This window comes from Apteryx mantelli, chromosome 3 (genome assembly GCF_036417845.1).
Source record: "Apteryx mantelli isolate bAptMan1 chromosome 3, bAptMan1.hap1, whole genome shotgun sequence".
Lineage (NCBI taxonomy): Eukaryota > Metazoa > Chordata > Aves > Apterygiformes > Apterygidae > Apteryx > Apteryx mantelli.
In genome coordinates, this window is record NC_089980.1 from 71204000 (window position 1) to 71231526 (window position 27527).

Here is a 27527-nt window from a genome sequence, read left to right on the forward strand (position 1 = left end):
AATGGGTTCTTGCACATATCACTTTTCATGCCGAGAACATATCATAGGAGTTCCATAAAATCTGGCTCAAAGCCAGCGGTTAAAAGGCCAGCACTTTCTGATATAGAAATCCAACAGCTTTCTTTTTATGAAGCGGTGTATGAGGAAAATGGAAGAATATTTTATGGCACCCTGATTTGTCTTTAAAAAGAAAATTACAAAATAATTTGTTTCATTCTCTGTAGGTAGGGAGAGGAACTACTAATTTAATTGCAGTAAGTTTGGGGCAAACTTCCCAAGAAGGACTGCTACGCATATGCAGTTAACCCCAAGACTGATGGTTGTCGCCAAGGATCCTTAGAAGGAAGGAACAGCTCCTACCTTTTTCACTTGAATGAGTTGTAAAAGTAACTCTTAGTGATACCGATACAGGCTTCTGTCGGCAAAAACCTTGCCTGAATTTCAAGGATTGCAGCTATCTTTCCTAACAGTGTGCAGCTGGCTTCACAAGGTTTTAAAAATGCAAGAAATTCTGGCCTGAACTGCCATAATGGTGCTGGCAAATGCACTCTTAATAGGCACATGAGTGGCTTCTCTTAGCTGCAGGCAATAAATGCACCATACCATGACAATCTCACTGCCTCCAGCAGATGTCATTCATGATGCCAACATCAAGAGAACACAAATCAGAGGAAACTCTCCTGAAAATGAAAGAGGTAAGAATTTTTTTTATAATCTACATCTGTCCCTTGCCTTGTCTGCGGGAGTTAACCTGGCCCAAGGCTTGTCTGCACGGCGGTCATAGTCCGGAGAATCCGTTACCTCCACGTATTCGTTAAATCGTAGGATTCTTCTTGCTTGAAGTTCAGCCACTGTAGGCCTCAGGCTGAGCTGTAAGTGGGAGGCAGAAAATAGTAATTTTAATAATACAAAATAAAATAAAATAAAATAAAAGCTGAGGAAATGATATAATCTCAAGGGAAATTTAATGGTATTTCTAAATAAGGTCACTTTCAGGTGTCTAAAAAAAGGCACCAACCTGGGAGTGCAGCACAGGAATAGGGAAGCAGCACAACCTGATTTCTTCAATTATAAAAATAGCCTTTGTCAGGCAGGTCACAAAGAATCTTGACAGTTATTCCTGGAATATTAATTGTGACTTTGCAACTGTCACACTATTTACCGCAGTAGACAATAGGATAATTTTTTTAAAAAATACAGAGTCTGCTGTGTTCAACTATAATACAAAAAATAATCAGGATTTGGAGGGGTATGTCTAACTAACAAACAGATTTGGGGGGGGGGGAATAACTAGGAGTCTATCATCTTAACCATTAGGATGCCCAACTACATTGTTTTAGTCACTTCAAACAACATTCACTTTAATTACCTAAGGACAATCATATTAAGCAAATAAAATACTGCCAATGTATTTTTGCAGAGAAGGGCAGACTAGGAAGACTTACAAAAACTTCACCCATCCTCTCCCAGAACTGCCCCCAAAAGTCAGAACAGCATATCCGCTGCTTTATTTATAAGGAGAATGAGACATGTAATCCCATTGGGAGTAGCCAAGCCCACTGACTTGTGGATAGGAGAATGGTGAAGGGATTTCTTAGGTCCACACTGCTTTTCTGTCCTCACCGTTGCTGAGAAATCTGGTGTTCTAGGGAAGACTGGATCTACATGTGTGGCTGCCCCTGAACTGAATATATGAGAGCAGTGGTCATGCTCGCAGAGGAAACTGGCCTGTCATTTCTTTCTCCTGTTCACACAGACAAATAGTAAGCATGGCCAGACTCCCCTATGTTTTTTCAAAGTCTGGGAAACTGGACAGAATGGAGTTTCCCCCAAGAAGGATTTGGCTTGTACTGCCTTTGAAACATGACTGGTGGAGATATGCGGTAATATATATACACCAAATTTTAGAATCTTATAAAAAATAATCCTGGTGTTTTACTATGTACACAAATATACAGTACAAAAAACACATCATCACCTTTCTACTGAGTTTACGTTTTATTTCTCTTTTGGCTTCCTGTTCCTCTTCTTCATTCTTCTCTGTTTTTAGAAAAGATAAAAAGGAATGAATGTTTAAGTATTAAAACCGTAAAGTCATGGCTTATGTTTGCTCACATTTCTGGGCTATGCTGCATGTAATCCCTGCTTTTTGGATTTTGTGTGCTCTCATTTCTTTTCCCTGTCCTCATCTCCTCCAATTCTGTAGACATCTAGAGTCACCCCCATGGGCCAGGAACACAGCAAAAAGAAAGCTTCTGTCATTTCCTTCCTGTATAACAACAATTAAGAAGTAGCCTGAAAGAGCTGTCTAACATTTTAGTTACTTGCCCTAACATTACAGTCACTTCCATCAAGCCATTTATTGACTTTAGACTAAGAGTCTAACTGTGCTTGCAAGGGCTGAGAAAAAAGGTTGCTCTGAGTATCTGAATCAGCCTCGTGTCCTCTACTGCTACAAAATACAATGAATCAATGACATTTTTTTGCAGTCAGTATTTAATGCAAAATGTTTCTGTTACTTTAGATTCTTTTTCTTTATTTCTGATTTTTTAATGCAAGTGTATGATTTTAAGTATTTAGTACTCAGGTCCTCTTAGTTAAGGGCCACTAACTAGACCAAATGCAACATACAATTTCTGTACCCTAAAAGGATAAGGCAAATAATTACATGTGCATTTTCTGCAAGTATTTGGGCATGAAACTGCAACTTTTATAAATTTCTGTGCTAACCAAACTTGATTTCTTGAGTGCCAATGAAAAGCAAACTTACAAAGGCACATTCATACGGACTCAGCATTTTTTCAAATTGATGTATGCTTTGAAGAATATTATTTGCCTTATCAGTCCACCTCTGATGCTCATGTGTAAGTTTAACTTTGTTGTGGCTGAAATACACCAGCTAGAACTGTTTGTGAAATTCTGATCCATTTTTCTTCAAGGTTGGGGGTTATGGATCCAAGCCATGGTTCAAGGCCAACAATAAATTTAAAGGAGTTCATTTGTCCATTGTGGGCATGGCCAGATTGTACAGATGAAAAGGCAGTTTTAAATCCTGGTCTAATATGATTTGCCCTGTCTGCTATGGCCAACCTGCTGTGTTAGTATACACAGCTTGGCCAAAAGAAGTATGAAGTATGGAGCTTGAACCTTGAACTCATGACTGTTAGACTCTATTTCTGTCTCCTCCATATTTACAGGAGTAATACTGAAGACAGATCACCTCACAGTACCTGCAGATTTCCTTTGATGACCCACAGACGTTCATGTAAGAGGAATATGAGGGAAAAGGGAAGAGGAACAATTCATAAAACAACACTATGAAACAGTAGAAAGTCACAGTAAGAAAAAGACAACGCCAGTGCAAGCAGTGCTCTAAAAGATTTTAACACCAACTTCAAATTTCCATTGGCAAGATCCAAGCTTGCAGACTTGCTGCCAGGTGGGATCTATTGTCGATGCTCATTTTACTGACATATTGAAATGTGAATGCAATTTATGGTCTATTAATAGCTTTTCTCTTAAAACCTGAAGAAACAGATGGTCTGTTTCTGCCAGAGGAACCATAAACTGAATAAAAGAAAAAGAATGGAGAATTAATCTACTTAAAAAAATTTTTACTAATACTTCTATCAATAAACAAGTTGGCCATACTTAAGCACTTAGGACTTTAAGTGAGAACTCTTTACATAACATTTTTACCTAACCAAATCATAAGCTCTCTAGCTGTTTTAGGACAGTTAAAATAATCTCTAGGAGACTGGCTTTTCTTTAAATATACTGTCTTTGCAATCAATAAACATAATATCTGAGGTAATTAATACAATCTATTCATTCAGGATTCCATTCACATGGGATTTGTTTCACATAAAGAGAATTCTGTCTCTTCATGAATGGGGTCTCTTAAATCCTACCTCTTAGAAATTATCCAGTAGCAGACACAACAGAAAAAATGTAACTGAATACACACATCCCTGTACTGAGTTTTCTTTAATTTTGCTTGTAAAATATACTCTTGACTAGTCATATCTTGACATTTCTTTGCTATCTTTAGATCACTTCGTCTCCTAAGAAGCAGCAATAAGAAGCTTGATGTAAGAAACAGCAGCCCACGCTGCTTAATTTGTATCTTAAGAGATACCTGTTAACAGCTTGGCCCACCTGAAATACTATTTCTCTAGTATTTTGGGAAGATAAAATAACTCAAAAAAGTTGATCTGGTCATTTAAGAAGGTTGAAATTAGCTGCCTGTCCCAAGTTGTTAAGTTACACCACTGTAGGTTGCGAACCCAGCGCTCCCATTATTGTGCAATGGGAAGGCTGGATTCAGGAAAAGAGGTAGAAATAGGAGATGAGCAAGAAAGTCATCTTAGAGGCTGGGCAGGGGGTGTGGGCAGGCACAGCCCGAAGGAAGCTGGCAAAGGTGGCTGGAAGCCAGTCTTGCAGAGGAAAGCTCCCACTGAAGGCAGCAGGAACCTCCTTCACTCATGGATTAAACTCATGGGGAATAGACAGTCCTCTGCATGAGAGGTCAGGGCAAAGGACATGGTTTACATATTGAAGGGTTTTTTTTTTTTTTTTTTTTTTTGAGAAATAAAATTCAAGAGCTAAAGAAAAGGGACTGAAATCTGGTGGCTGCTGCTAATATGGTGAATCTGATTTTGGCAATATTCTAATGGCTGATATTTGGCAATATTCTAACTGCTAATATTCTTAACCTGAATGTGGCAGACTGGCCCCTGGCTTATGGCACTGACTACTCTCCCTCATACCTAGAACACCTATTTCAAATCTCCAAACTGCTGAGTAGAGTTGTTTTAAGCTGGGTGCTACAGAAACACTGCCCTGATACAAATTCTTCCTAATAATAATACCTATAAAGTATTTTTGGTCTTTTAAGGTAAAAGTTTTGAAAGCTGCTGTAGTGATTTAAGAATATGTGTTCTGCTAAAAATAATGGGACTGGTGCTCCTTGTTCCTTCGGGTATTGTGGAAAATTCCACCCAGAGTGCCAAATTTTAGCTGTAGGTATCAACTGACTTGCCGAAACAGGAAAACATTAATGCACAGGAACACATTTCTGACTGCTTTCCACCTTAAAAGCAGATCTAATCTGTATGTTGTGGAGAAATAAAATAAAAGCACAGCATTCCCAGCTGCAAGTCCCCTCCTCAGATGTCCTGCTGCTGCTGTACTGGCAAAGGACCAGCTGAGTAATCTCCCTTTGCTTACAGGAGTCCTAGGAGCTGCATGAGCACACAGGTCAAACCAGGATTTGGCTCCTAACTAAAAAGAGTTTTATTTAGTATCACTTATCATGTCCTTGGAGTTAAAAAATCCGACAACGAAAGCTGAACAAATAGCTTCCCTGGCATCTATACCTTTATTGCTGCTGCAAGTTTTGCCATATTAAATATGGTCCTCTTCTACTTCTGTAGGACATTTGTTTCATAGCAGAAGGGGAGAAAGAGAAAAGGAAATTGCTTTGCCTTAGGACTATTCTGTTTTTTACCAGAAAGTACTCCAGGAGCATAAAACTGAACTTTCTACTGTGTCCCTGTGGGGATTAACTACGTTTAGACTTCTCTGTAGGCTTGCTAGGGAAAGAAAAAGAAAAGACAAACAAAGTACTTGCCTCTTGGAATGCTATGGAATGCAAAAAGCAGCTTCTCTTTCCTCATTTTACAAACAAAGATAATCATTAATATTCCTTAACTAGCACAAAGAGCTAAACTATGTTTTCTACTAAGCTAGTACTGGCAAGCATGCAGGTGCACAGTCCAAGAAGTTCACTGTCCTTTACAGATGCAGGAAAAAATACAATTACCTTAATCTGAAATTCCCGTAAGAGTAGAAAGTTTCTTTGTCATAATACAATACTATAAATACTATTAGCTCAAAGCCAGTACACAAGAAACCTATCTGTGTTAAAAACATGGGACTTTATCTATTCATCTTCAAGTGACTCTTGAGTTATCATAACTTCTTTGTTTTAGTGTGGGAAGAATCAGAAGTCTGGATGCTTTTATCCCAAATTGTTTTTATAGAAATCAGCCTAGTGATTAGACACAGTCACAGGATTTTCAGTAACTGATGGTTTATCTGAAAATATTATCAAAACAAAATTCTTGCAACACATATTTCCTCACTTCAGCTGGAAATACAAAAAAAAGAAAATAATAATGACTTTTTCTGAACCTCCTCAAAGATTTGGGCTGGACTTAATTCTGAAGTAAACATTTGGATCTTTGCCACTTAGTTTATCCTCAAAGTGATAAATATTACCAAAACACTAATTTCCCTTAGTTATAGTTTACATATATGCAATAATATAATCCCTTCTCTCCATCCACTGCTTAAAAATAGAAGGAATGAAGCTTTATGAAACAAATCCAAACTTATTCATAGAAGTTGCCTACAACAACACAGGCATTTAAAAGATTTAAACATTTTCAAATGATCCACAGGAAGGGAATGTAGTAATTATGCTAAATATACAAATGCTTTAAGAGCTGAGAGAACCTGCACTGTCAAAGGAGGCTGAGGTAGATTGTCACCAAAAATACTGGCTTTTTTTTGTTTTGTTTTTTAAAGATCACTCTTAACTCAAAATATTCTATATCTCAGTAATGAGCAAAAAGCAGTTTTGGATTTTACATGTTCTCATCAATTATTCTGCTATTTTTTGTAATTTATAATAATTCTGCTTTCCCACAATTATTTTTTATTCTCCCTTGCTCCTTTAAGACAGACTCATGGAACCAGCAGCTACAGACAACAAGAACAGTGAAGAGATACGAGTGCAAAGTGCTGCCAAAAGCGTAAAGTAAACAAGCTGAAACAGGAGAAGAAATCTATTAACTGCTTTCGAATTTTGAGATTTCTTATTGCAAAAGTAGTAAATTGCAAAGGTGATTTTAAATAGATTACATGTATGTTGCTAGATAGCTATCTAGAGATTAGCTATCTAGAGATTGCAACAGGGCAGCCCAGCTGGTGTTCGGTGGCTGTAGCCATGACCACCAAACATGTCTTGGAATTACCGTTGTTACATGGTCCAGCATGTGCTGTTTATCATAGAAAATACATTCGCATTTCACATTTTATCTTTATTACCACTAGGTGATATATAGGTTCAGAAATCATGCCCATAGAAAGTCTATTCAGATTATATAATGGACAGGAGTCTCTTGACCGTGCACCTTAGTGCCTAAACTGTAACTTCTCCCTTTTGGCTAAAATGTGGCACTATTTGGCTTTTGAGAGCTCAGACACGAGCAACAGGATTTAATTAGCATGAATGGTTGCCCGAAAGCCAGTAACTGTTATTTCTCCTTGATTTGCTAGCCTGAGCAGGTGATGCTGCCATCAGTCCATGGATTTTGCCAGGTAAACAACCCATTTCCTTCTCTTCCATCAACACGCTGTGCACAAGGTGATGAACTCCACCTTTATCGAACAATTGCTGGAAATGACAACATTATGGCTCTTTCAGCTACATCAATGTGAAAAGTTCTTATACCTTAAGAATAGATGCTTTGGGAGATTTGCTGCTATATGTGAAAGGTTTCCAAGTGGATTTGCTTCCCTGGAAATATTTCTATCGTTTATTTCTTATACTTCTAGCATCAACTACTAGCCACCCTTGCAGAAAGGATATAAGGCTAGAAGGACCTTGCCATGGCAGTTCTTAAAGTATGTGTTTAGGTAACATACATATTATGAATGTGTTCATAAAGGAAGACAAAAAATGCCTGTTCTAAAGAGTTTGCCAGCTTAAGAACAAAAGCAATGTAAATAAATTGGAGGGAAGGTATCATGGGTATACATCTAATGTGCTTTATTCCTCTGCCCCAGCCTATTTGAATTATAGGTTCAAAATCTTCATCAAGGACACTGAGGAAGGATTTCATTAGTAGGAAGATACTCAGTGAGAATATCCTGTGCAGGTTTCAGTACGAAGAAGACAAACACATTTATGTGAAGAGGGGATATAAAGGCCAACTCGCTCAAGTAGTTGGCATATACCTATTCATTTTTCCCTGAACGCTTCATCTTTCCTCTTTCTACTTCGCCTTTCCTTATATTCCACCTCCTCCTGATACTCCCTCTTCCTCCTCGTAACAATTAGGTGGAAGTTTAAACAGCCTAGAACTACTTCTAAGGAGTATCTAATTCATTCCTGGTCTTTGGAACCAGCTTCAAGAAGTGGGATTGTGACCAGCAAAATTTGGCATCTTGAATATATGCAATTCTCACAGCTGCCATTACAAGTTAACATATAGGTCTAGCATTGACATGTTATTTTCTAGAGCATCATTTCTGTCTCATTATGAAACTAACAGTAGAGTAAGATCAGGCTTCCATATGAGTCTAACATATGTTGTGCTCACTTTCTAAGTAAGTAATAGTTTAAATTTGCATAAAATACTTACGCTTTAGGATATTTCTTTGCTCTAGCTCTTCAGTTGTAGGCCTCTGGCTAAGTCTCCTGTGAGAACAAAGTAAGCAACTGATTTAAAACCAGATCCAAATAGAACCTTATGATTTTTAATATAGCTTAAAAGGTGTTTCTCATGTAACCATGCTATTCTTTTCCAACAGAGGTATTCAATTACACAGGTAATTTCCACACACAGTTATGTGTGTGCACATGTAACCTCAGTACTGCGTGGGCATTTGTTTTTAATATATGTAGTATTGCCATTTGAACACATAAGTGACTGATACTTGCATAATATCACAGAAACAGTGCTAGCAAATTTTAATTCCCCACTTAGAAATATAATTTAATGAAAGGGTTCACAAAACTTTTTTGTCCCCATGCATCATAATTATGATAAGCTGTGCAATCAAAAAATTATTCTCAGATATTCTGAATATAAATCCTATTCATTTTGGGTCTATTTTTTAAAACAACCATAAGATGCATATTCCTCACCAATGGCTACGCATATTAAAATTGTGGAGTTTTAATCAAAACTTAATTTTTTTGGTTACCTATATGCAATAACTACCACTTTAGAAAATATATGAGGTATTCTTTTTCTTGTTTGTATAGCAGAGAACATGGTTGGTTTTGTCTTTATGTTTACTAACCAAGTTCATTTAGGGCTAAAAAGGAGCAAGAGGAATTACAACAGTAAAATTAATTTTGCACCTGTCTTAAAGCTGAAAGTCCCAAAAGGCAGCCTCTCCATCCAGCACAACTTCACACGATTCACTGCAGAGTATCTTTGGCCTCATGAAACCCATCAGATTCAAGTCATGCTCTGAGAACCCTTAGCATGTCTGTGACCCTCAAAGAAAAGGGGAAGATGCAGGTGGCATGGGTGGCAGCATAGGAACCAGCGTGGCAGGCCATGAAATGGGACTAGGGAGCTGAGCTTTGAAGTGTGGACTTTCTGGTGTGGAAAGCAGGCGAGGAAAACACAGCTCTGGAGAGAGTGGTTTTCAGTTACACTGTGGGGGAGTTCTGGCAAAGAACTGCTTTAACACTGGACTTTTTTTTTTAACAGCCCAAACACTAGATCAAATTAGGTACAAAGCTTCCATTGTGTAGCTGTGATGTTCAGATTTTGAAGAAACGACAGGCAGGTTTAAAACAAGTGATCAATCCCACATTGTAGAAAGTTCCAAAATTAAGACCTGATCCAACACTTACTGAACTGTGGGAAAGATTTCCATTGGTTTCAGTAGGTTTTGAATCAGATCTTTATGCTGCCAGGTACTGACTACAACATTATGAGTTTTAAAAGAACATGCATTAAACTTGGTTGTGATTTCAGACATGAACACAACTCGGAAACTGTAACTCGCACAAACTCGGTGAGGGGGTCCTGAAATTGGTCCACGTATATTATTGCCGGTCATCAAAATAATACTATGTGGTGAATGTGCCAGCTTTCTTGCAGAACCAGCAATGCTACACAAGACAGTTTAAGACAGGAATCAAAGAGCAGTTTGTTCAGTTTAAGCCACAGAGAGAAGACAGATAAGCAGGATGTGATTACCAGAGCTGGATTTTCGTCAGGAAATCAGTGATAACAACCATGCTGCTTTATTAGTAGAAGAAAAATGACCCCTGGATTCTACACAATAGATGCATCACTCTTACTGTCAAGGAATTAAATAAAATTACTTAGCTAGCTATCCAATTCACAGAATAATTCAGTTCATGTTCTGAGTGCTGATATAGGGCTTCTGTACTTCTGTACTGTAGTAATACTTACTGGACTACCAAATATTTGGAAATCCCTAACAAACACAGGACATCCTCCAAATGTCTGTCTGGACAATATTTCTGGGCACAAGAAAAAAGGACAGGTCTGGGAAAATCCAGACATACTGTAGTCTATTCTCAGAGAACTATGAAAATCCAAATTAACATTCATGAAGAATTTTTTAACAAAACTTGGAAAATGCGAGTCAAAATTAGCTGGTTTTCATGAAACGTTCTCCAGTCCAGAAGGAGAGAGTAACACACATCCTATAGCAGTTAAGAGTATGGCATGGCTCAGAGGTGAACACACTAAGCATGGGTCTACAAAGCCAGTCTCTGTTAGTTTCTTTTGCTGGAACCAGTATACAAATAATTAAACATTTAGAGAGCAGGAAGAGGATGGGAAGGGACAGAAGGAAAGACGACACAGAGACAGACTCTATACGCCAGGAACTACAGCTCTCATCTGAGATGGGGATATACAAGTTCAAGTCCCAACCAACCAGTTCTGAGGAAAAGCTTGAACCACGGTATTGGTTATTCTGGATTAAGTCTTACTCTCTTCCTCCTTTTTTTAACATTTCAAAAGCTCTCAGTTTTATTCCATGAAGAACAAAAACTTTGTGAGAAATAAAAACATTGTTCTCCAGCCAGTTCCACCATGAAGATCCTGCAGCGTGTATCAGGCTGAATTTAAAATGTGAACCCAATGTTCTTGAGTCTCTTCCCCCACCTCCACTCAGTAAAACCACGTTTACACTGCAACTGATACCTCACTAGTTTTGTTCCAATCTGATGTCTGATTTCCTGCCTCTCCTCTTCAGATGTACGCTGCAAGATGTTTTTGTCTTCCAATTCTTTCTTAGATGGTCTGTTGCCAAGTTTGATAGCAAGAGTATCCCTGCGACGAATTTTACTTGCCAAAGAGCCTGAGGAAAGAAGGAGGAGGGTACATTTAGTTCATTCATGCTTAAGTTACAGACACAAATTCTGAATATGGACTTCAATACATCCCCAAAGCAGCCTTGTTGCCACATGCAGGACAGGAATTTTAATTAGCATCAGAAGAAAAATAGTTTCAACTCAGTTCACAATAATAAAAAGCTGAAGGACTTACATGAAAAAGCTAGCAACCAAAATTATGGAATAGTTTTACAAGCATCACTTGTCATCTGTGATGTGATAGGATAAAAATGACAAATCTGCACTTAAGTGTCTTTGAAATCTGATACCTTACAGGTTGATTTATTTGCCTATTTTATATCATCAGCAAACTGTTGCACTTTTTCTTAAGCCTTAAATGGTTTATTCTCATTCTCTCATCTTTTCCTTAAATCTTCTCTTTTCATTTTTTTCAAGTTAACATCACTTAGTTCTTGTGTAATGCTTTTCACCTTTAACATAGACTAATTCATAAATTAAAAGATACCTTTTAGAAAGTGCTCTTAGTGCTTGTAAAGTATTCTAAGCATGAACCCCCAGGCACTGAAGCAACATATTTATCCACAAAACAGATATAATAGAGACAACAGCCATTCAATTTTCCCAGCATTAGCTTCAGCCAGCTGTGGAAACAAGTATGTTTTTTATGGCTTTTAGTCCTTCCCTTGTCTCTTGCTATTCTGACTGAGGGTACTGCATATGCTCTACGTTGGCGGGCTTTTTATGATGCAAGATAGTTTGGTAAAATCAGAGGCTCCCAACTCCTCATAAGATGCTGTGCTGCTGTCTGAATACATTAATTTTCAGTTCATATTCAGACCAAAGGCAGACAACCAGAATTACAGAAGACTTCAGTCTCTTGAGCTATGTGGCTCTTCATCTTCAGCCAGACCAGCAACCAGACAAATGAAATGTTCATTCTCCCTCATCCCCCTTCTGTACACAGAAATCAGACACAGCACTTTTGTGTTCAGGCCTTCTTAACTAAGCACAGTAAACCACTTCCTCCTGAATGGCTGTGGGCAAGGCTGTCAAGCCATGGTTTGACTCTCATTTTACTCTGGCATAAGGCCACATTGCAGGTGGTAGGGGTAGTGTTGCCCTTCTCTCTGCCCCAAATTTCTTGTTGCTGCCACCTCCTTTGCTCCAGTGTTAGTGTTGGTGCAACCACTGGGGAGCCGGATCAGACAACTGATTCAATTGAAAACCAGCTCAACAACAGTCACCATCAAAAAGTAAGCATGAATGCTGGCCTAAGAGAAGAATGAATAGCTGGGAGCAGGAATTAGGCAGGACAACCCCCTCCAGCAGTAGCAAGGATGTCTGCCAAATTAGGGTGGTGATATAGCCATGAACCCAGCTGAAATTTCTAAACTATAAACTTAGATGTAATCCACTGTGATTTCCTCTTTCTGCAAAGGTGCTATAATGCTTAAAGCATTCTGATCAAAGAGGAACAAATGACTTTCAGACAGGGAAGTTGGCTGCTGACTGATGGGTTTCCACCACAACCTGTGCTCACACTGTTACACCCTTGAACCCTGGGTCTTCTGCAGGGGCTCCCAGAAGCTGCTGGGATCGGTGTCCATGGACACCTGGAGGAGCGTGCTCCTCTGTAACCTGCAGCCTGGATGGTGGCTATGTGACACTGAGCCACCTGGAGGCTCTGGGCTCAGCCATTCCAACCGACAGCGGAGAGATGCTGCAAAACAACCTCCTCATTCACCACACTCCCACAAGAAACTCTGTGATCTCTAGTGCAGTTCAGTTCATATTCACACTGGTTAGTGTAAAATCAGAGGTGCTTTAAGGGTAGAGGTTCATGACATGGATAAACCAAATTAATGGCTCACTGATGCTCAAATGTGGAGGTCTTGTTCCATCCCCTTCTTTCTCCTGAACCTGTTCCTTCAACCTCTACTCCCATCCATGCAATGCTTGATCTGCTCCCACCACTGCATTGGCCCCAGCATGTTTCTAATCACAGTTGTTGAGGAGGGGAGAAGCAGGACACTCATTTCTCAGTCATGGTAAAACATTAATTCATCTAAAGTTATCTTATGTGACCATACCCTTGTCTCTTTACTCCACACTAACATGGGTCAAGCATGCTCACATACTGCAATGTGCAAAAGGTAGCCTGCAATTGCACCTCGGGAGGCCCTGCAGTAAAACCAAATCCTGGAATGCAGTCACCTGCAGAGTGATGTGCTTACTAGCAGTCCCATCCCAAAGTCTTTGCTCCCTGGCAGGCTACAGCTTAAGAATAGCTACACAAAAACTGGCTGGGTGTAAGTGTCTTCAAACTACACACAACTAGAGAGCTCCAGTTATCAATCTGGATGCAATCACAGCAGCTTAGTAGGACTTCTGACCCAGCCCAGCTCAAACATGTATATTAGATATACTCTAAGGTGGCCACTCCTTCCCAGTACACTCTCCTTGTCAGAGGCTTACTTTCTGCACTTCCATTATCATCATCGTCATCGTCATCATCATCTGTGTAGAGTATGGGCCCATCAGAATCCGAGTCACTGCAGTGGCTCTCTCTGCTACTTTCACTCTCAGGAGTGGCTGCAGCTTCAGAAGCTTCCTCCCCTGGTTCAGCATGTGTTTGGTTAGATGCCTCTTCCTCTTCGTCTTCTCTGGTAGCCAAACTGTTAATTCGTAAGCAAACATGATGTCACATTAATGGAAGCAGCATAGAACACAAAAGGGAGACAAACTGTATAAGAAAGTATGAAAATAAAAGTCCTGTTATTCAAATTGACTTCTCTCTCACTCTCTCAAAATATATATATAAAAAATAACACACATATATATAACATATATTATGTACGTGCATGTGTGCATATATATGTATGTATATATGTTAGGAAAAAAGATGCAAACAGTCTGAAATGATGAGCTGCAAAGCTTACATAAAGAAATCAGTGTTCTTATTTATTTCTTGAGGGATGGGACCAACAGTACATAGCAGCTAGTAAGAACAGAAGAACAGCTAATAATGTTGGTGGTGAGAGGACTGAGTCCCAGAGTGGAAGGGAGTACAAAGCTCCCTATCCTGTAAGGATGACTCTATTTATTGCAAACACAATTTTATTGCTGTTGAGTCCAAAATGTTCATTTCCATCACTGTTGAACAGGGGAATCAGCACCAGAGTGCCCTCTGCCTTCGGAAAATCCTTTATATAAATGAAGGGTAAAGCAAGGGGAGAAGAAGCCAGCACAGGAATGTAATACTGGCACACCCATGTACCAGCAAAAGTTTCGCTATTCAAGGGAAATTCTCTAGGCCGCTGGCATCTAGACTAAACCCTCTTGGGTCATTATGAAAGATTTTGGTTCCTGTGGCAAGGAAAAGACAGATTAAGAAGCCAGTTGCTTTTTTTGCTGCCAACTATTTTGTTTGAAAAATGTAATTATGACCTTGCTCTTAACTTGATTTTATGGTATGTCAGACTTAGACAAGTTATTAGGCAGTGACAAACCAAACATCTACCAGTCAAAGCCTGGAAATGTCATTTTAAAGGTTGCAAGTAAATCCAGCTACTGAATTGAGAGCTTTAGTAGCAAGATTTTTAATGATATCCACAAAAAAAGTAAAACCTTTGTAATTCAGCCTCAATTTTTGTTTGCCTTTATGAGAGAGAAATAAAAGTGTTACCTGCTACCTAGCTGAGCTGTTGACTACAGTGGTCATATTAAACCAGGCAACAATGTAGGAGGCAGGTTATGACAAATGACATTCTCGAGAAACATTAGGTATTACAGGTGAATGGCACAAAGATGTTGTCAAGGAAAAAATTGTGCTGGGATGCAACACTGCCCTGGACTGCTAAGAAATGCGTGCAGATTTTCTTCTCAGGGCCAGCCAGCAAAAGAAATAAGAGATCTCCATGTGCCTTTAGCATCCCTTAAGTCAAAGTAACACTAGAAATCTGGCTTCCTTAGCAGTGAGCCATACTACTTATCAAGGACAGCAATACAGCCTTACCTTTCCGTGTCTTCTCCCCTGGCATCTGAACTGTTGTCTCGGGCTGTACTGCTCAGGTTCTCATCTGTGCCATGTTCAGTCTGGAGAAGAGGTTTATAATCTGATCCAGCAATGGATGGTCCTGCTCTGCAGCTGTCTGATGCAGCTTGTGTGTCTGAGACACTGGACTGAGTGGCTGCAGCAGGAAAAGGAGGTGGAGGCGGAGGTGGCGGAGGGGCAGCAGTGGGAGGAGGGGGGACAACCAGCTTGCTCTGCTGGTCTATGTCCTCAGTTTCAGAAATCACTATGGAAGTTTCCTCAGGCTCAGGTTTTTCTGCCTTCACTTCCAACCTGTTGGCTGCAGCACCTGAGGGGGAAGAAGAAGCCCCATCTGGTGCTGTTCGTGGGGCTGACTGTTTCCCAGGTTTTTTCTTGCCCCTGGGAGTCCCCGATGTGCCCGATTTGCTGGAAGTCTCCTTAGAGGCTTTGGGATGAGATGATGTGGACAAAGGAGATGGTGATGAAGAGGACTGGGAGACTGGTGGTTTTTTTGCATGAGAGGAACTAGCTAAAATATGAAAACAAAAAGAATTTTACAGTCTTGCAACTATACTAATTTTTGCATCATTTCTTCATGAATTGACTTGTGTGCTGATATTTCAAAAACTGAAAAAATTACACTTGATACTTTTATAATCCTTCATCATACACTTGATAAGTAAATATTACACTTCATATTTCAGCTTTAGAGGTGGGAAAACTGAAATGATGAATACTTGCCTAGGAACAGTGGAGGGGGATCAACCTCAGAAATGGGTGAAAGTTTGATTCTAGCACTCTAGCACCCTTACAACTTGTCTGGACATCATCTAAAGACTGCAGTTCTTTCAGAAGCATTAACTGCCTGGGTTAAATAATTTGCTACTAGACAGAGAAAACTGTCTACCTCCTTAACTGAGCTAAGCTCCTAGAAGCATGAGTTTTCCTGACTCTCTATGAGATTCAGGGAAAGTATGAGGGCTTCCTGAAGAGGAAATCAGAGACCGCAAAATTAGGCTTCTGCTTTATAGAAGATCCTACCTTTCTACACTGACAGTGCAGAAAGTGACTGAGAAAGAGAGAGCTGTAGAAATTTGTTAAATTAGCACTGAAGCCAACACTCTCTCAATTGTGAAACTGTAGTTTCAGATTACTTGGAATTTGGATCTAGCTTTAAAACTGAATCTTGAATGTAGCGGGGTGAAATTGGCTCAGGTGACCTCCAGAGGTCCCTTCCAACCTGTATCATTCTATGATTAAGGATCTTGCATCACTTAAATTCTTATCTTGCCTGTGGATGGGAGTCTGTTTTTACAAACATTAAGGCAGAGTGCTGGGCTGCCCCATACAAGAAAGACAGGGACTTAATGGAGCAAGTCCAGCAAAGAGCTACAAAGACTGGAGCATCTCTTATATGAGGCTCAGAGAGAGGCTGAAAAAGTCTGAAGAAGAGAAGGCTCAGGGGGATCGTATCAATGTTTACAAATATCTGATCGGATGGTATAAAGAAGACAGAGCCAGACTCTTCTCAGTGGTGCCCAGTGACAAGACAAGAGGCAACGGGCACAAACTGAAACACAAGAAATTCCATCTGACCATAAGAAAACACTTCTCCACTGTGAGGGTGGTTGAACATGTTGCCCAGAGAGGTTGTGGCATCTCTATCCTTGGAGATACTCAAAATCTGACTGGACACACTCCTGAGCAACCTGCTCTAGCTGACTCTGCTTGAGCAGGGGGTTAGACCAGATGATCTCCAGATGTCCCTTCCAAACTCAACTATTCTGTGATTCTACAGTTTCACAATGTTCTTGCAAGTGGTGTCTTTGCACTTAAAGGTAGGAAGCAGAGCGACAGCAAAACGAGATGGGCTTGCAAGTCCAGCTGGGCGTGTCAATTCAATGGAAGCAGGATCCACTGACCTTGCTCTGCATAAATGAACTCTATAATGGGAGAGGCATTGAAGGCCTCCCATATGAACTGGAGCTGTTTGTCTTACCAGTGACAAACTCTGGTAGCCTTGAAAATGTAGTGACACGAGATTCTGACAGTAGCTTTACAGGCTCGCCAGTAACACTGCTTTTTACTTCTGTGATATTTACCATACTGAAACATATATGGTTGCGCCTTTACTATAATCACTGCCCAATTTGGCAAGAGATTCTAACTAGCCCGGTATGCCCATGTGCATTCCAGTCACATTTATTTCTGATTGCTGTGATGATGCACCATCAGTCTGAACTGGGATGATCCCAGTCTGAACTGGGAACTCAGATTTCTGACATTCATTTAAAAAGCAATACAAACAACAACCCTCTTACAATTCAGTTATTTTCAACAAAATACATCCAACTCAAACACTTCTGCTGAAATAAAAATGCATTAACCCCAAGAGAACAAATGAAATCATTAAAAAGTTACACAGCAGCCTTGCAGCCAAGCTTTCTGAGTAAAACAGAAAGCTGTAATAGAAACCTGCTGAAAGGCCTATTTTACTTATAAGCAGGCCTCTTTTACTTATAAGCATTTAAATAAAAACAAAACCCCAGCAGATTAGGATAGAATCAAAATACAGATACTGGCCATAATAAGCTCATGATATAAAAATAGCTTCCACAGTTAGACTGTTCTCAATCTCAAAGATGGAAAATAATAGAAAAAGACACATTATACCGTTCTCTGCTGCAGTAGAATGTTACGGTTTATAAACATTTAGAGTGGCTTTCAGTACATCTGGAAAAATCTGTAGAAACTCATGACTTCAGGCAAATCACTGTCCCTCTTTGTGCTACGAGGTAACTGTAAAGGGCATAAGACAGAATCTACCGATACTGCACTAATCTTACCAATCAACTACAAATCACTGACTAACCTACCAGCAAATCAAAAGGAAACAAACAAATGTTATAGACAGCTGTCCGTAATTGCAGTGGAAACAAATGGCTCTGGTTCTGATCCAGCAAAGCACTTAAACACAGGCTCAAAGTCAACGAAACCAGTTACATGCTTTGACTTAAGAATTCCAGCATAATACAAATACACAGCCATGCTATAATTATCGTTGGGAAAATGTCAAAAGATGTTTCCATTGAAAAAAAAGCTTGCATTAGTCTCAGAACCTTTTTGGACTTGCAATCAGATGCAGAAACCTGAAAGAATTCTCCTAGAGAAAATTTCCTCCCACTTTCCCTTAGGTCAAAAGAGCTATTGTTATTGCTGCTGGCTGGGCTGGCTGACAATTTTCTGTCATATCTCTCTTTCAGTAGAAAATTAGAATTTTGATTAAATTAAAATTTTTGTGATGATTACTTGTCTTGTGGAATGTGGATATTTCTGTTTGAGCCCCCTCCTCCCAAATCTACTGTTTCAATTTGGAAATAGCCTGCTGTGATGCCTCATGAGAGCTATGGTTCAGTTTTTCACATTCCTATCCTCCTTCATGTGATGGGATCACTGGCTGCATCATGTCTTCACTTTCATGGGGATCTAATAAACCTCCTGTATTAACTACTGCTTCCCAAGCACCTCTATTTACTAAGTATAGCCCTATTTCAAACGAATACAATGTACTTAATGTTGAAAGAAATTACTATTAGAATATGTACTATTTTAGACAAGGGATACATTGATATATTTTATACCCATATCATCTCAAGCATTCCATGAAATTTCAGAAAGGCTACTAAAAGACAAATCTGGAATTTGTATGTATTTTAATTAAACAACTCACATACCTAAGAATTTGTTTCCAACAATAGGCCTAAACATTTTCTTTATCTGAATGGGTTATTTCTAAAAGGTTTACTGTTATACGGTTCCCTCACCTTGGAATAACTGAGTTTTTCATCTGAATCTGAAATACAGGCAGCAAATTCTGCATTTTCAAAATGTTTATTCTTGTGGTCTGCTGATATAGTAATGATGTAATACCAAGTTAATGGATATTTTATGTTAAAGTTATTATTTTAATTTTAGCAGTCCTGTAATATTTTCAAACAGCCCTCTTCTGTATGCTTCAAATACAAAACTTGCCAAAATGTGCAAGCTAGGAAGAAGTATACTTGGAGAGAAAACTGGAAGGACTGAGGACTTTGAAAGACTGAAAGAGGATTGAAAACATAAGGTTTATATAAGCTGGCCAAGGCATATGCACAGTCCATTCATCATAGTACCACTTGTGTTTAAATTATATTTGGGTGTTCTCATTTTGGTCATCTTCTAAATTACAACCATTCAAACTTGAGGAGATCAGTACCGTGAAGACAGCTACCTATAATCTCTTTAATTTAGCATCATTGCTAAATTTTGGTTAAAAAGTGTAGTGATATTTGCTATGTATCTGATGAGGGGCATTTTCCATTTCCAGTGCATATTCAGAATCATAGAAAGCCACCAGTCAACCCACAGAAGATTGGCCATTTCTAATGAGTTATAATTTGTTCTTGCAGCTAAAACAAAAGCTACTCAATGGTCTTTAAAGATGCAGTCATGATTTTATCCTTCACCTCTTCAAGATCTTGTAATCTTGACAAATTTATTGAATGAGCAGATGTTTCCAGCAGAAACTTACTGCAATACCATTTCCCAAAATAGTTTTACTTTGGGGCAACTCAGACACATTTGGTTTTAGAAGTCACCTTTTTTTCCCTGCTGATTCTTTAACAGTTCTCTGGGTCATTTTATTGCCAACATTCACACTTTAACTGGGAATACAATCTAGTCTCTAATGTGCTTGGTCTTGTGTGTACGTTTTTTAGATAGCAAAGTGATCTGTCCATTATTTGGAGTGTTTGCAGACAGCAGAACCAGAGCTCAGCGGAGAGCTAATTCAAACACATCAGTTGCTTCAAAAACATCAGTTGCACGCTCTTTTGTACACAGGTATTTACAAAAGCAAAAGTTATCAAAAGACCAAGCCAAGCACCCCCATGCACATGCACCAACCGTAACGGGCACTGCCTGTGCAGTACTCACCAGCTTCTCGATTTGCACTGTGACTTGTTGGCTTGGGAGGTGGGAGAGGAGGCTGCTTAGCAGGAGCCTTTCCCTTTTTTTTAGCATGAGGTGCTTCATTACTCTTATGGCTGGTGGTGGTGGAAGCAGCAATAGCATTTTTTGGTGGTAGCAGAGCTTTTTTAGTTTTAGGCTTAGGCTTGGGTAGTGGTGGAGCATGGGATGCCGGTAATTCTGGGCAGTGATCAGTAGTGCTCTCTATGGATAAGAAAGTGAACAGAAGCCAACTGACACAGACATATGCCACATGCATTCTACAGCAAGCTTGACAACAGTGACAACTTTTTGTTGCTTGAGCTCTTCGGAATCAGGAGAGACTTCCTCATCTTCTGCCTCATACTGAAGTATTACTTCAGAAAAATATTACGGTCTGTCTTAATTCAAGTCCTTCTCCTGCAAGATGATGCAGTTTTGCCCTGCGTTTCTCTCAGTCTCACCTTTTCTAGTGTTCTAAGCATCATCCTTAACTTTCAGTAGCAACAACTAGAGTGCCAGCTGCAAACTAAGTGCCACTTACTTCTCTAACAAATTCCCTTGGGTTCTTTCCAATCCTCTGAGATCAACAGGATATAAAATTCAGATTCATGTGAATTTGAATGTGTGCAGGGCATTCTCTCAGACAGAGGTTCAAACATGACTATGTAGCTGGAATTTTCCCCTAAAGCAAACCATTCTCCTAAGCTGCAGTCTGCTTGCTCATAGAAACAGTAACTTTATTTTGGGTATCTTCCCCACGGTATTTCTACTCTTCAGAAAAAGACAAAGTTAAATTAGATAGAACGCCATTTGCCATGGGAATGTTCTTCCCTCCTGCAAGCTCTTTGGGTTCTGTTGCAAGACTGCAGTTTCAAGAATCAATAATTCCTTAGTCAATGGAGATTTTTACCATGTCTACATCAGCACACAGTGTTATGCAGTGCAATAGCAGTAGCTCTGTAGAGTGAAACAGGTAGCACTGAGGACTCAACATCCACACTACACATTTCAGGAGATTTTACTTTGCACTAGTTCCAGACTAGGCTTGTAGACTGCATGCCCATTAGTGGTGGAAGCCCATTCATTGAGTTACTGAATGCATATTTTGGTTTAGTTTCATCCAAAAGGAATCTGGTTTGTGCACTCAGCAAACCAAAGCAGGGTAAGTGGCAATGATCAGGAGATTCATTTCGAAAGTGCACTCCTGATGCAAACTGTAATGCTAATGTAGATGAACCATTTATAGTCAACATAAAATTTTGCAACGTAATCTCTGTGGTTGTTTGACTGTAGCTGGTAGCCAGACAGAAATCTTTATTTATTCCATCACACCAACTCTGTGCCCATTTAGTCTCAAGATAACCTTTCCAAACCTTTTAGAAAAAGCATTTTATAAAAACATGAGCATACTGTCAAAATCATTAGGGCTTTACTTGCCTGTTAGTAAAAACTACAGTGCTTGGGGAAGAGAAAGGAGCCAAAGCGATATTGAAAGTACTTCTAAAAATATCTCTTTTATCAATGAAGAGGAAATCAATTCACTTCTTACATTATGTTCATATTATAATCTCATTCTTCTATACATTAAATGGCCATTCCTGAATCTCCTGTCTGTTTTCTGCTCTATTTCTCCCTATGTAAAAGATTCCCAAGAGATAAGCAGCATCTTTTCATTTTAAGATTAGTAGATGAAAAACAAATAATGTGTTGGACAACAATGACATTCTTTATCTCAGAAACAAATCCTTTTCAACCTCTAGTTTAAGGCTGGCTAACATGAACCTAATGCATCACCTGCAGTTATTAAAAGCAACATGCACACATATCTCTCTTCATGAACTGAAGGAATTAACACTAACCATTCAGTGTCTTTCTCTTTTATTTCCAGCCTTTATTATCACATTATAGACTAGCATGTTTTTACTAACATTGTGCAAGGACTATTGTATGGCAACCTTTTACAGCTACTAAACAGACTATTTTGAGCACAAATTCTTGGACTATCTCTTTGTTCTCCTATCTCTTTCTTCTGGACCAGAGAAAGACTTTGGAAGAAGAAAGAAATGTATTTCTTACATTTTGCTTTCCTCTATTATAGCAAAAAGTATCTTCTTGTGAAACTCCACCTACCTTCAATCAAAGTTAAATAAATGATTAAATTCTGAAAAAGCAAGAAATTTTAAATTTTTAATTCTGTTAAACATAGCAAGAGAGTATTTTGTATTTTGAAGATCCTGAAGGACATGATCATCAGGAAGAGTTTTAAGTGCAAGCCATTCTTTGATAAATCTTTTCTTCATGAGTCCAGCATGCTAAAGTTTTAGTTATTAATAAGAAACAATTTAACAAGAGTTTCTGTACACCGTCACTGAGTTCTGCTTCCAGTCACATTAACACAAATAAATGTTAAAAAGAGGATAATATGCTACTAAAAACAAATATACCATACACCATGTTCTGAAGTGATACAATGCAATCATTTAAAATCTCAAACAATTTACATTAAACCACATAAATGATTAAAGGATATGTGTAGTAAAATTTACTTTCTGAATTAGTCAAAAAAGCACAAAAATCTAAGGCCAAAGCTTTACTCAGCTGGAAGTAAACACATCTTAATGATTGTCAGCTAATGATTTTCAACTTTTCTTTAGAAAAATAATTAAAAACTATAAAGGAAAAACAAAACTAGAACAGAAAATTCTAATCAAGGTTCCTGCTTGGAGATTTCAATTGTGATTAGAACCAGCAATTTATATAATACCAATTTTAACAGACGTACCTTGCCATCACTTGGATATCATCTTTAACTCGAACATATCTTTCTCATATGATGTACTGTTAGGTACATCATATCAAAGTCTGGCAGAATTCTTCCGCACAGCAGCACTGAGACTTGCATTTCCTGTATGCTCAGATAGTTACAGCTCTCACTGAATCTTGATTGCATCTTGATTACCTAAATGTCCTTTTCTGGCCTTGACTGTTGAATTTTTTCTTGCCCATATCCATAAGGGTAGCTGTGGCAAAGGTGACTACTGTTGCCCATTGCTTTGACCATGTCATCCCTCTTGGTGTCCCTTTGTTAGTTCCATCTTTTTTATCTCATCATATATAAACTGATAATCCTCAATGTCCAGGGTGCACAGTCTGATCTTGCCCAAGCTGCTGTTTCTCATTTACTCCTAAGTTAATGATTCCCAGTTCCCAGCTGACCAGCCCATTATACCAGCTTTTGGTGTCTGCAAGCCATGTTTGAAGCAGATAATTTTCACTGCTTTTCCTTTGCTGCCCCTCATGCTTGGAAGGAGCACCCTGTAAACAGTCACAAAGCTACCTATCTTCCTTCAAATTCCCCTCTGCTATGATGACCTGAAAATTTTTACACTGCTGGCATTGTGCTTGTTATCCTGGGCTGGTCCCCTCTTATTTTTCAGTACCTAACCACAGTGCCCTCTCACAGACTACAAGTCCACTGGAACATATTTTGTGTTGTTCTGTGTTTGTGTAAGACACTGTACAATACATTTCTGGTATATAGATAAGCACTGCAGTAATACAAATAACTGATAATAATAACGGCAACAGCAGCATGCTCTTGAACAGTGACTAGGATGGTCTGATGTCTGTAAATGGATCAAGGTACAATTATGTTGTAATTGTATCTCCCTAACAGGATTCTGCATGAATATGGGCCCTTGGTTTTCATGCCTGTTCTTTCTTTGGCATCTCAGCTGTGACTGCCAAATCAAGGAGACCATGGGACCCTGTTTGAAGATCGACAACTGATGGCGAGAGATGGGATCCACCTCACGAGGCAGGGCACGCGGGTCTTTGCCAACAGGTTGGCCAACCTGGTAAGGAGGGCTTTAAACTAGGAAAGACGGGGGAAGGGGAGAGTTATAGTGCCAGGGTAGCTGGCAAAAGACAGCTCAAGTCGGGATGCCTCCAGCAGGTGAATGCAGCCAGGGAAGTGCGCATGGGATGTGACTATGGAGGATCCTCTTTTACTCCTCCTGGGAAACCTGCATGCTCGATCACCTCTCTGAAATGCCTGTACACCAATGCACGCAGCATGGGGAACAAACAGGAAGAACTAGAGATCTGTGTGCGGTCACAGGGCCATGATCTCATTGCCATTACAGAGACATGGTGGGATAGCTCGCATGACTGGAGTGCTGTCACGGATGGCTATGTACTTTTTAGGAAAGACAGGCCAGGAAAGCGAGGTGGTGGAGTTGCTCTTTATGTGAGAGAGCAACTGGAATGTATTGAGCTGTGCCTAGGGGTGGATGAAGAGCGAGTCGAGAGCTTATGGGTAAGGATCAAAGGGCAGGCTAGCATGGGTGACACTGTTGTGGGTGTTTACTACAGGCCACCTGATCAGGAAGAGGAAGTCGATGAGGCCTTCTACAGACAGCTGGAAGTAGCCTCACGATCCCAGGCCCTGGTTCTCATGGGGGACTTCAACCACCCTGATATCTGCTGGAAAGACAACACAGCTAGGCACAAACAGTCCTGGAGGTTCCTGCAGAGCATTGGTGACAACTTCTTGACACAGGTGGTGGAGGAGCCAACAAGGAGAGGTGTGCTGCTGGACCTCGTACTAACAAACAAAGAAGGACTGGTGGAAGATGTGAAGGTCGGGGGCAGCCTTGGCTGCAGTGACCATGAGATGGTGGAGTTCAGGATCCTGCGAGGAGGCAGCAGGGCACTAAGTAGGATCGCAACCCTGGACTTCAGGAGAGCAAACTTTGGCCTCTTCAGGGACCTACTTGGAGGAATCCCATGGGTTAGGGCACTAGAAGGAAGGGGCGTTCAAGAGAGCTGGTTAATATTCAAACATCACCTCCTCCAGGCTCAAGAGCGGTGCATCCCTATGAGTAGGAAGTCAAGCAAAGGAGGCAGGAGACCTGCATGGATGAGCAAGGAGCTCCTGGCAAAACTCAACCAGAAGAAGGAAGTATACAGAAAGTGGAAAGGGGGACAGGCCACTTGGGAGGAATATAGGAACGTTGTCAGAGTATGCAGGGATGTGACGAGGAAGGCTAAGGCCCCTTTGGAATTAAATCTGGCAAGAGATGTCAAGGACAGCAAGAAGGGCTTCTTCAAATACATCAGTAGCAAGAGGAAGACTAGGGAGAATGTGGGCCCTTTGCTGAATGGGGTGGGTGCCCTGGTGACAAAGGATGCAGAGAAGGCAGAGTTACTGAATGCCTTCTTTGCTGCAGTCTTTACTGCTCAGGCCAGCCCTCGGGAACCCCAGATCCTGGAGGCAAGAGAGAAAGTCTGGAGAAAGGAAGACTTTCCCTTGGTGGAGGAGGAGTGGGTTAGAGATCATTTAAGCAAACTTGACACCCACAAATCCATAGGCCCTGATGGGATGCACCCACGAGTGCTGAGGGAGCTGGCGGATGTCATTGCTAAGCCACTCTCCATCATCTTTGAAAGATGATGGAGAACAGGAGAGGTGCCTGAAGACTGGAAGAAAGCCAATGTCACCCCAGTCTTCAAAAAGGGCAGGAAGGAGGACCCAGGGAACTACAGGCCAGTCAGCCTCACCTCCATCCCTGGAAAGGTGATGGAGCAGCTCATCCTGGAGGCCATCTCCAAGCATGTGGAGGACAAGAAAGTGATCAGGAGTAGTCAGCATGGCTTCACCAAGGGGAAGTCATGCCTAACCAATCTGATAGCCTTCTATGATGGAATGACTGGCTAGGTAGTTGAGGGGAGAGCAGTGGATGTTGTCTACCTAGACTTCAGCAAGGCTTTTGACACTGTCTCCCATAACATCCTCACAGACAAGCTCAGGAAGTGTGGGTTAGATGAGTGGACAGTGAGGTGGATTGAGAACTGGCTGAATGGCAGAGCTCAGAGGGTTGTGATCAGTGGCACAAAGTCTATTTGGAGGCCTGTAGCTAGCGGTGTCCCCCAGGGGTCAGTACTGGGTCCAGTCTTGTTCAACTTCTTCATCAACGACCTGGATGAAGGGACAGAGTGCACCCTCAGCAAGTTTGCTGACGATACAAAACTGGGAGGAGTGGCCGATACACCAGAGGGCTGTGCTGCCATTCAGAGAGAGCTGGACAGGCTGGAGAGGTGGGCGGAGAGGAACCTCATGAAGTTCAGCAAAGGCAAGGGCAGTGTCCTGCACCTGGGGAGGAATAACCCCCTGCACCAGTACAGGTTGGGGGTTGACCTGCTGGAAAGCAGCTCTGCTGAGAAGGACCTGGGAGTGCTGGTGGACACCAAGTTAAGCATGAGGCAGCAGTGTGGCCAAGAAGGCCGATGGGATCCTGGGGTGCATCAGGAAGAGTGTTGCCAGCAGGTCGAGGGAGGTGATCCTCCCCCTCTATTCAGCCCTGGTGAGGCCACATCTGGAGTACTGCGTCCAGTTCTGGGCTCCCCAGTACAAGAGGGATGTGGCACTACTGGAGCAAGTCCAGCGAAGGGCTACAAAGATGATTAGGGGACTGGAGCATCTCTCTTATGAGGAAAGGCTGAGAGAGCTTGGTCTGTTTAGCCTGGAGAAGAGAAGGCTGAGAGGGGATCTTATTAATGTGTACAAGTATCTTAAGGGAGGGTGTCAAGAGGATGGAGCCAGACTCTTTTCAGTGGTGCCCAGCGACAGGACGCGAGGCAACGGGCACAAACTGAAACACAGACGCTTCCATCTGAACATGAGGAAAAACTTTTTCACTGTGAGGGTGACAGAGCACTGGAACAGGTTGCCCAGAGAGGTTGCGGAGTCTCCTTCTCTGGAGATATTCAAAACCCGCCTGGATGCGATGCTGTGAAACGTGCTCTAGGTGACCCTGCTTGAGCAGGGGGGTTGGACTAGATGATCTCCAGAGGTCCCTTCCAACCTCAGCGATTCTGTGATTCTGTGAGACATCTGAATCAGTTCAGGCCATCTATTTGTTCAAGCCCATCTCCGTGGTACCTCAGTACCAGCTGCAATGTATTTTTATTGCTGCTGTTTTTCTTAATGTAGACAACTGTTCATCAGGAACTGGACCTTAACAAAAGGTCTCCAAAAGACCATCAGATAGGAATATCTTTTATTCACTGCTGCTTTGATTAAGACATCTGCTGTAAAAGCAATCTGCCTATAAATTACTCTTTTAAAAGGAAAGCAAAGCAAACGTTAATGTCTCATTAAACATTTGGATCAATAATATGTTTATGTTTAGAATAAATTTTCTAAAGGCCAGATTTTCAAGAAAGCTCAGTTTGAGACCAGATTTTCTTGTTCCCAGAAACTGTGATTGGGGCCAGACTTTTAAGAAATCTGTGTTCTCATGTAAACACCTAAATCATGGCCAGGATTACAAAAATATTCAGTATGCAGCAGCTCTCATG

At 40.6% G+C, this 27527-nt stretch overlaps 1 protein-coding gene across 2 annotated transcripts in view; it reads right to left on the minus strand.

Moving 5' to 3' along the window:
* Nucleotides 1–27527, minus strand: part of PHACTR2 (phosphatase and actin regulator 2) — a 97187-nt gene that overhangs the window by 10869 nt on the left and 58791 nt on the right. Inside the window, exons 5-11 of one of the 2 annotated variants that reach the window (XM_067293622.1) lie at nucleotides 20151–20387; nucleotides 15159–15705; nucleotides 13619–13818; nucleotides 10992–11148; nucleotides 8433–8488; nucleotides 1979–2040; nucleotides 733–870 (exon numbers count right to left, since the gene is read on the minus strand). In XM_067293622.1, coding sequence (XP_067149723.1) covers nucleotides 733–870; nucleotides 1979–2040; nucleotides 8433–8488; nucleotides 10992–11148; nucleotides 13619–13818; nucleotides 15159–15705; nucleotides 20151–20387 — 1397 coding nt within the window. The remainder of the gene's footprint in view (nucleotides 1–732; nucleotides 871–1978; nucleotides 2041–8432; nucleotides 8489–10991; nucleotides 11149–13618; nucleotides 13819–15158; nucleotides 15706–20150; nucleotides 20388–27527) is intronic. The other variant, XM_067293623.1, reaches the window with a different exon arrangement.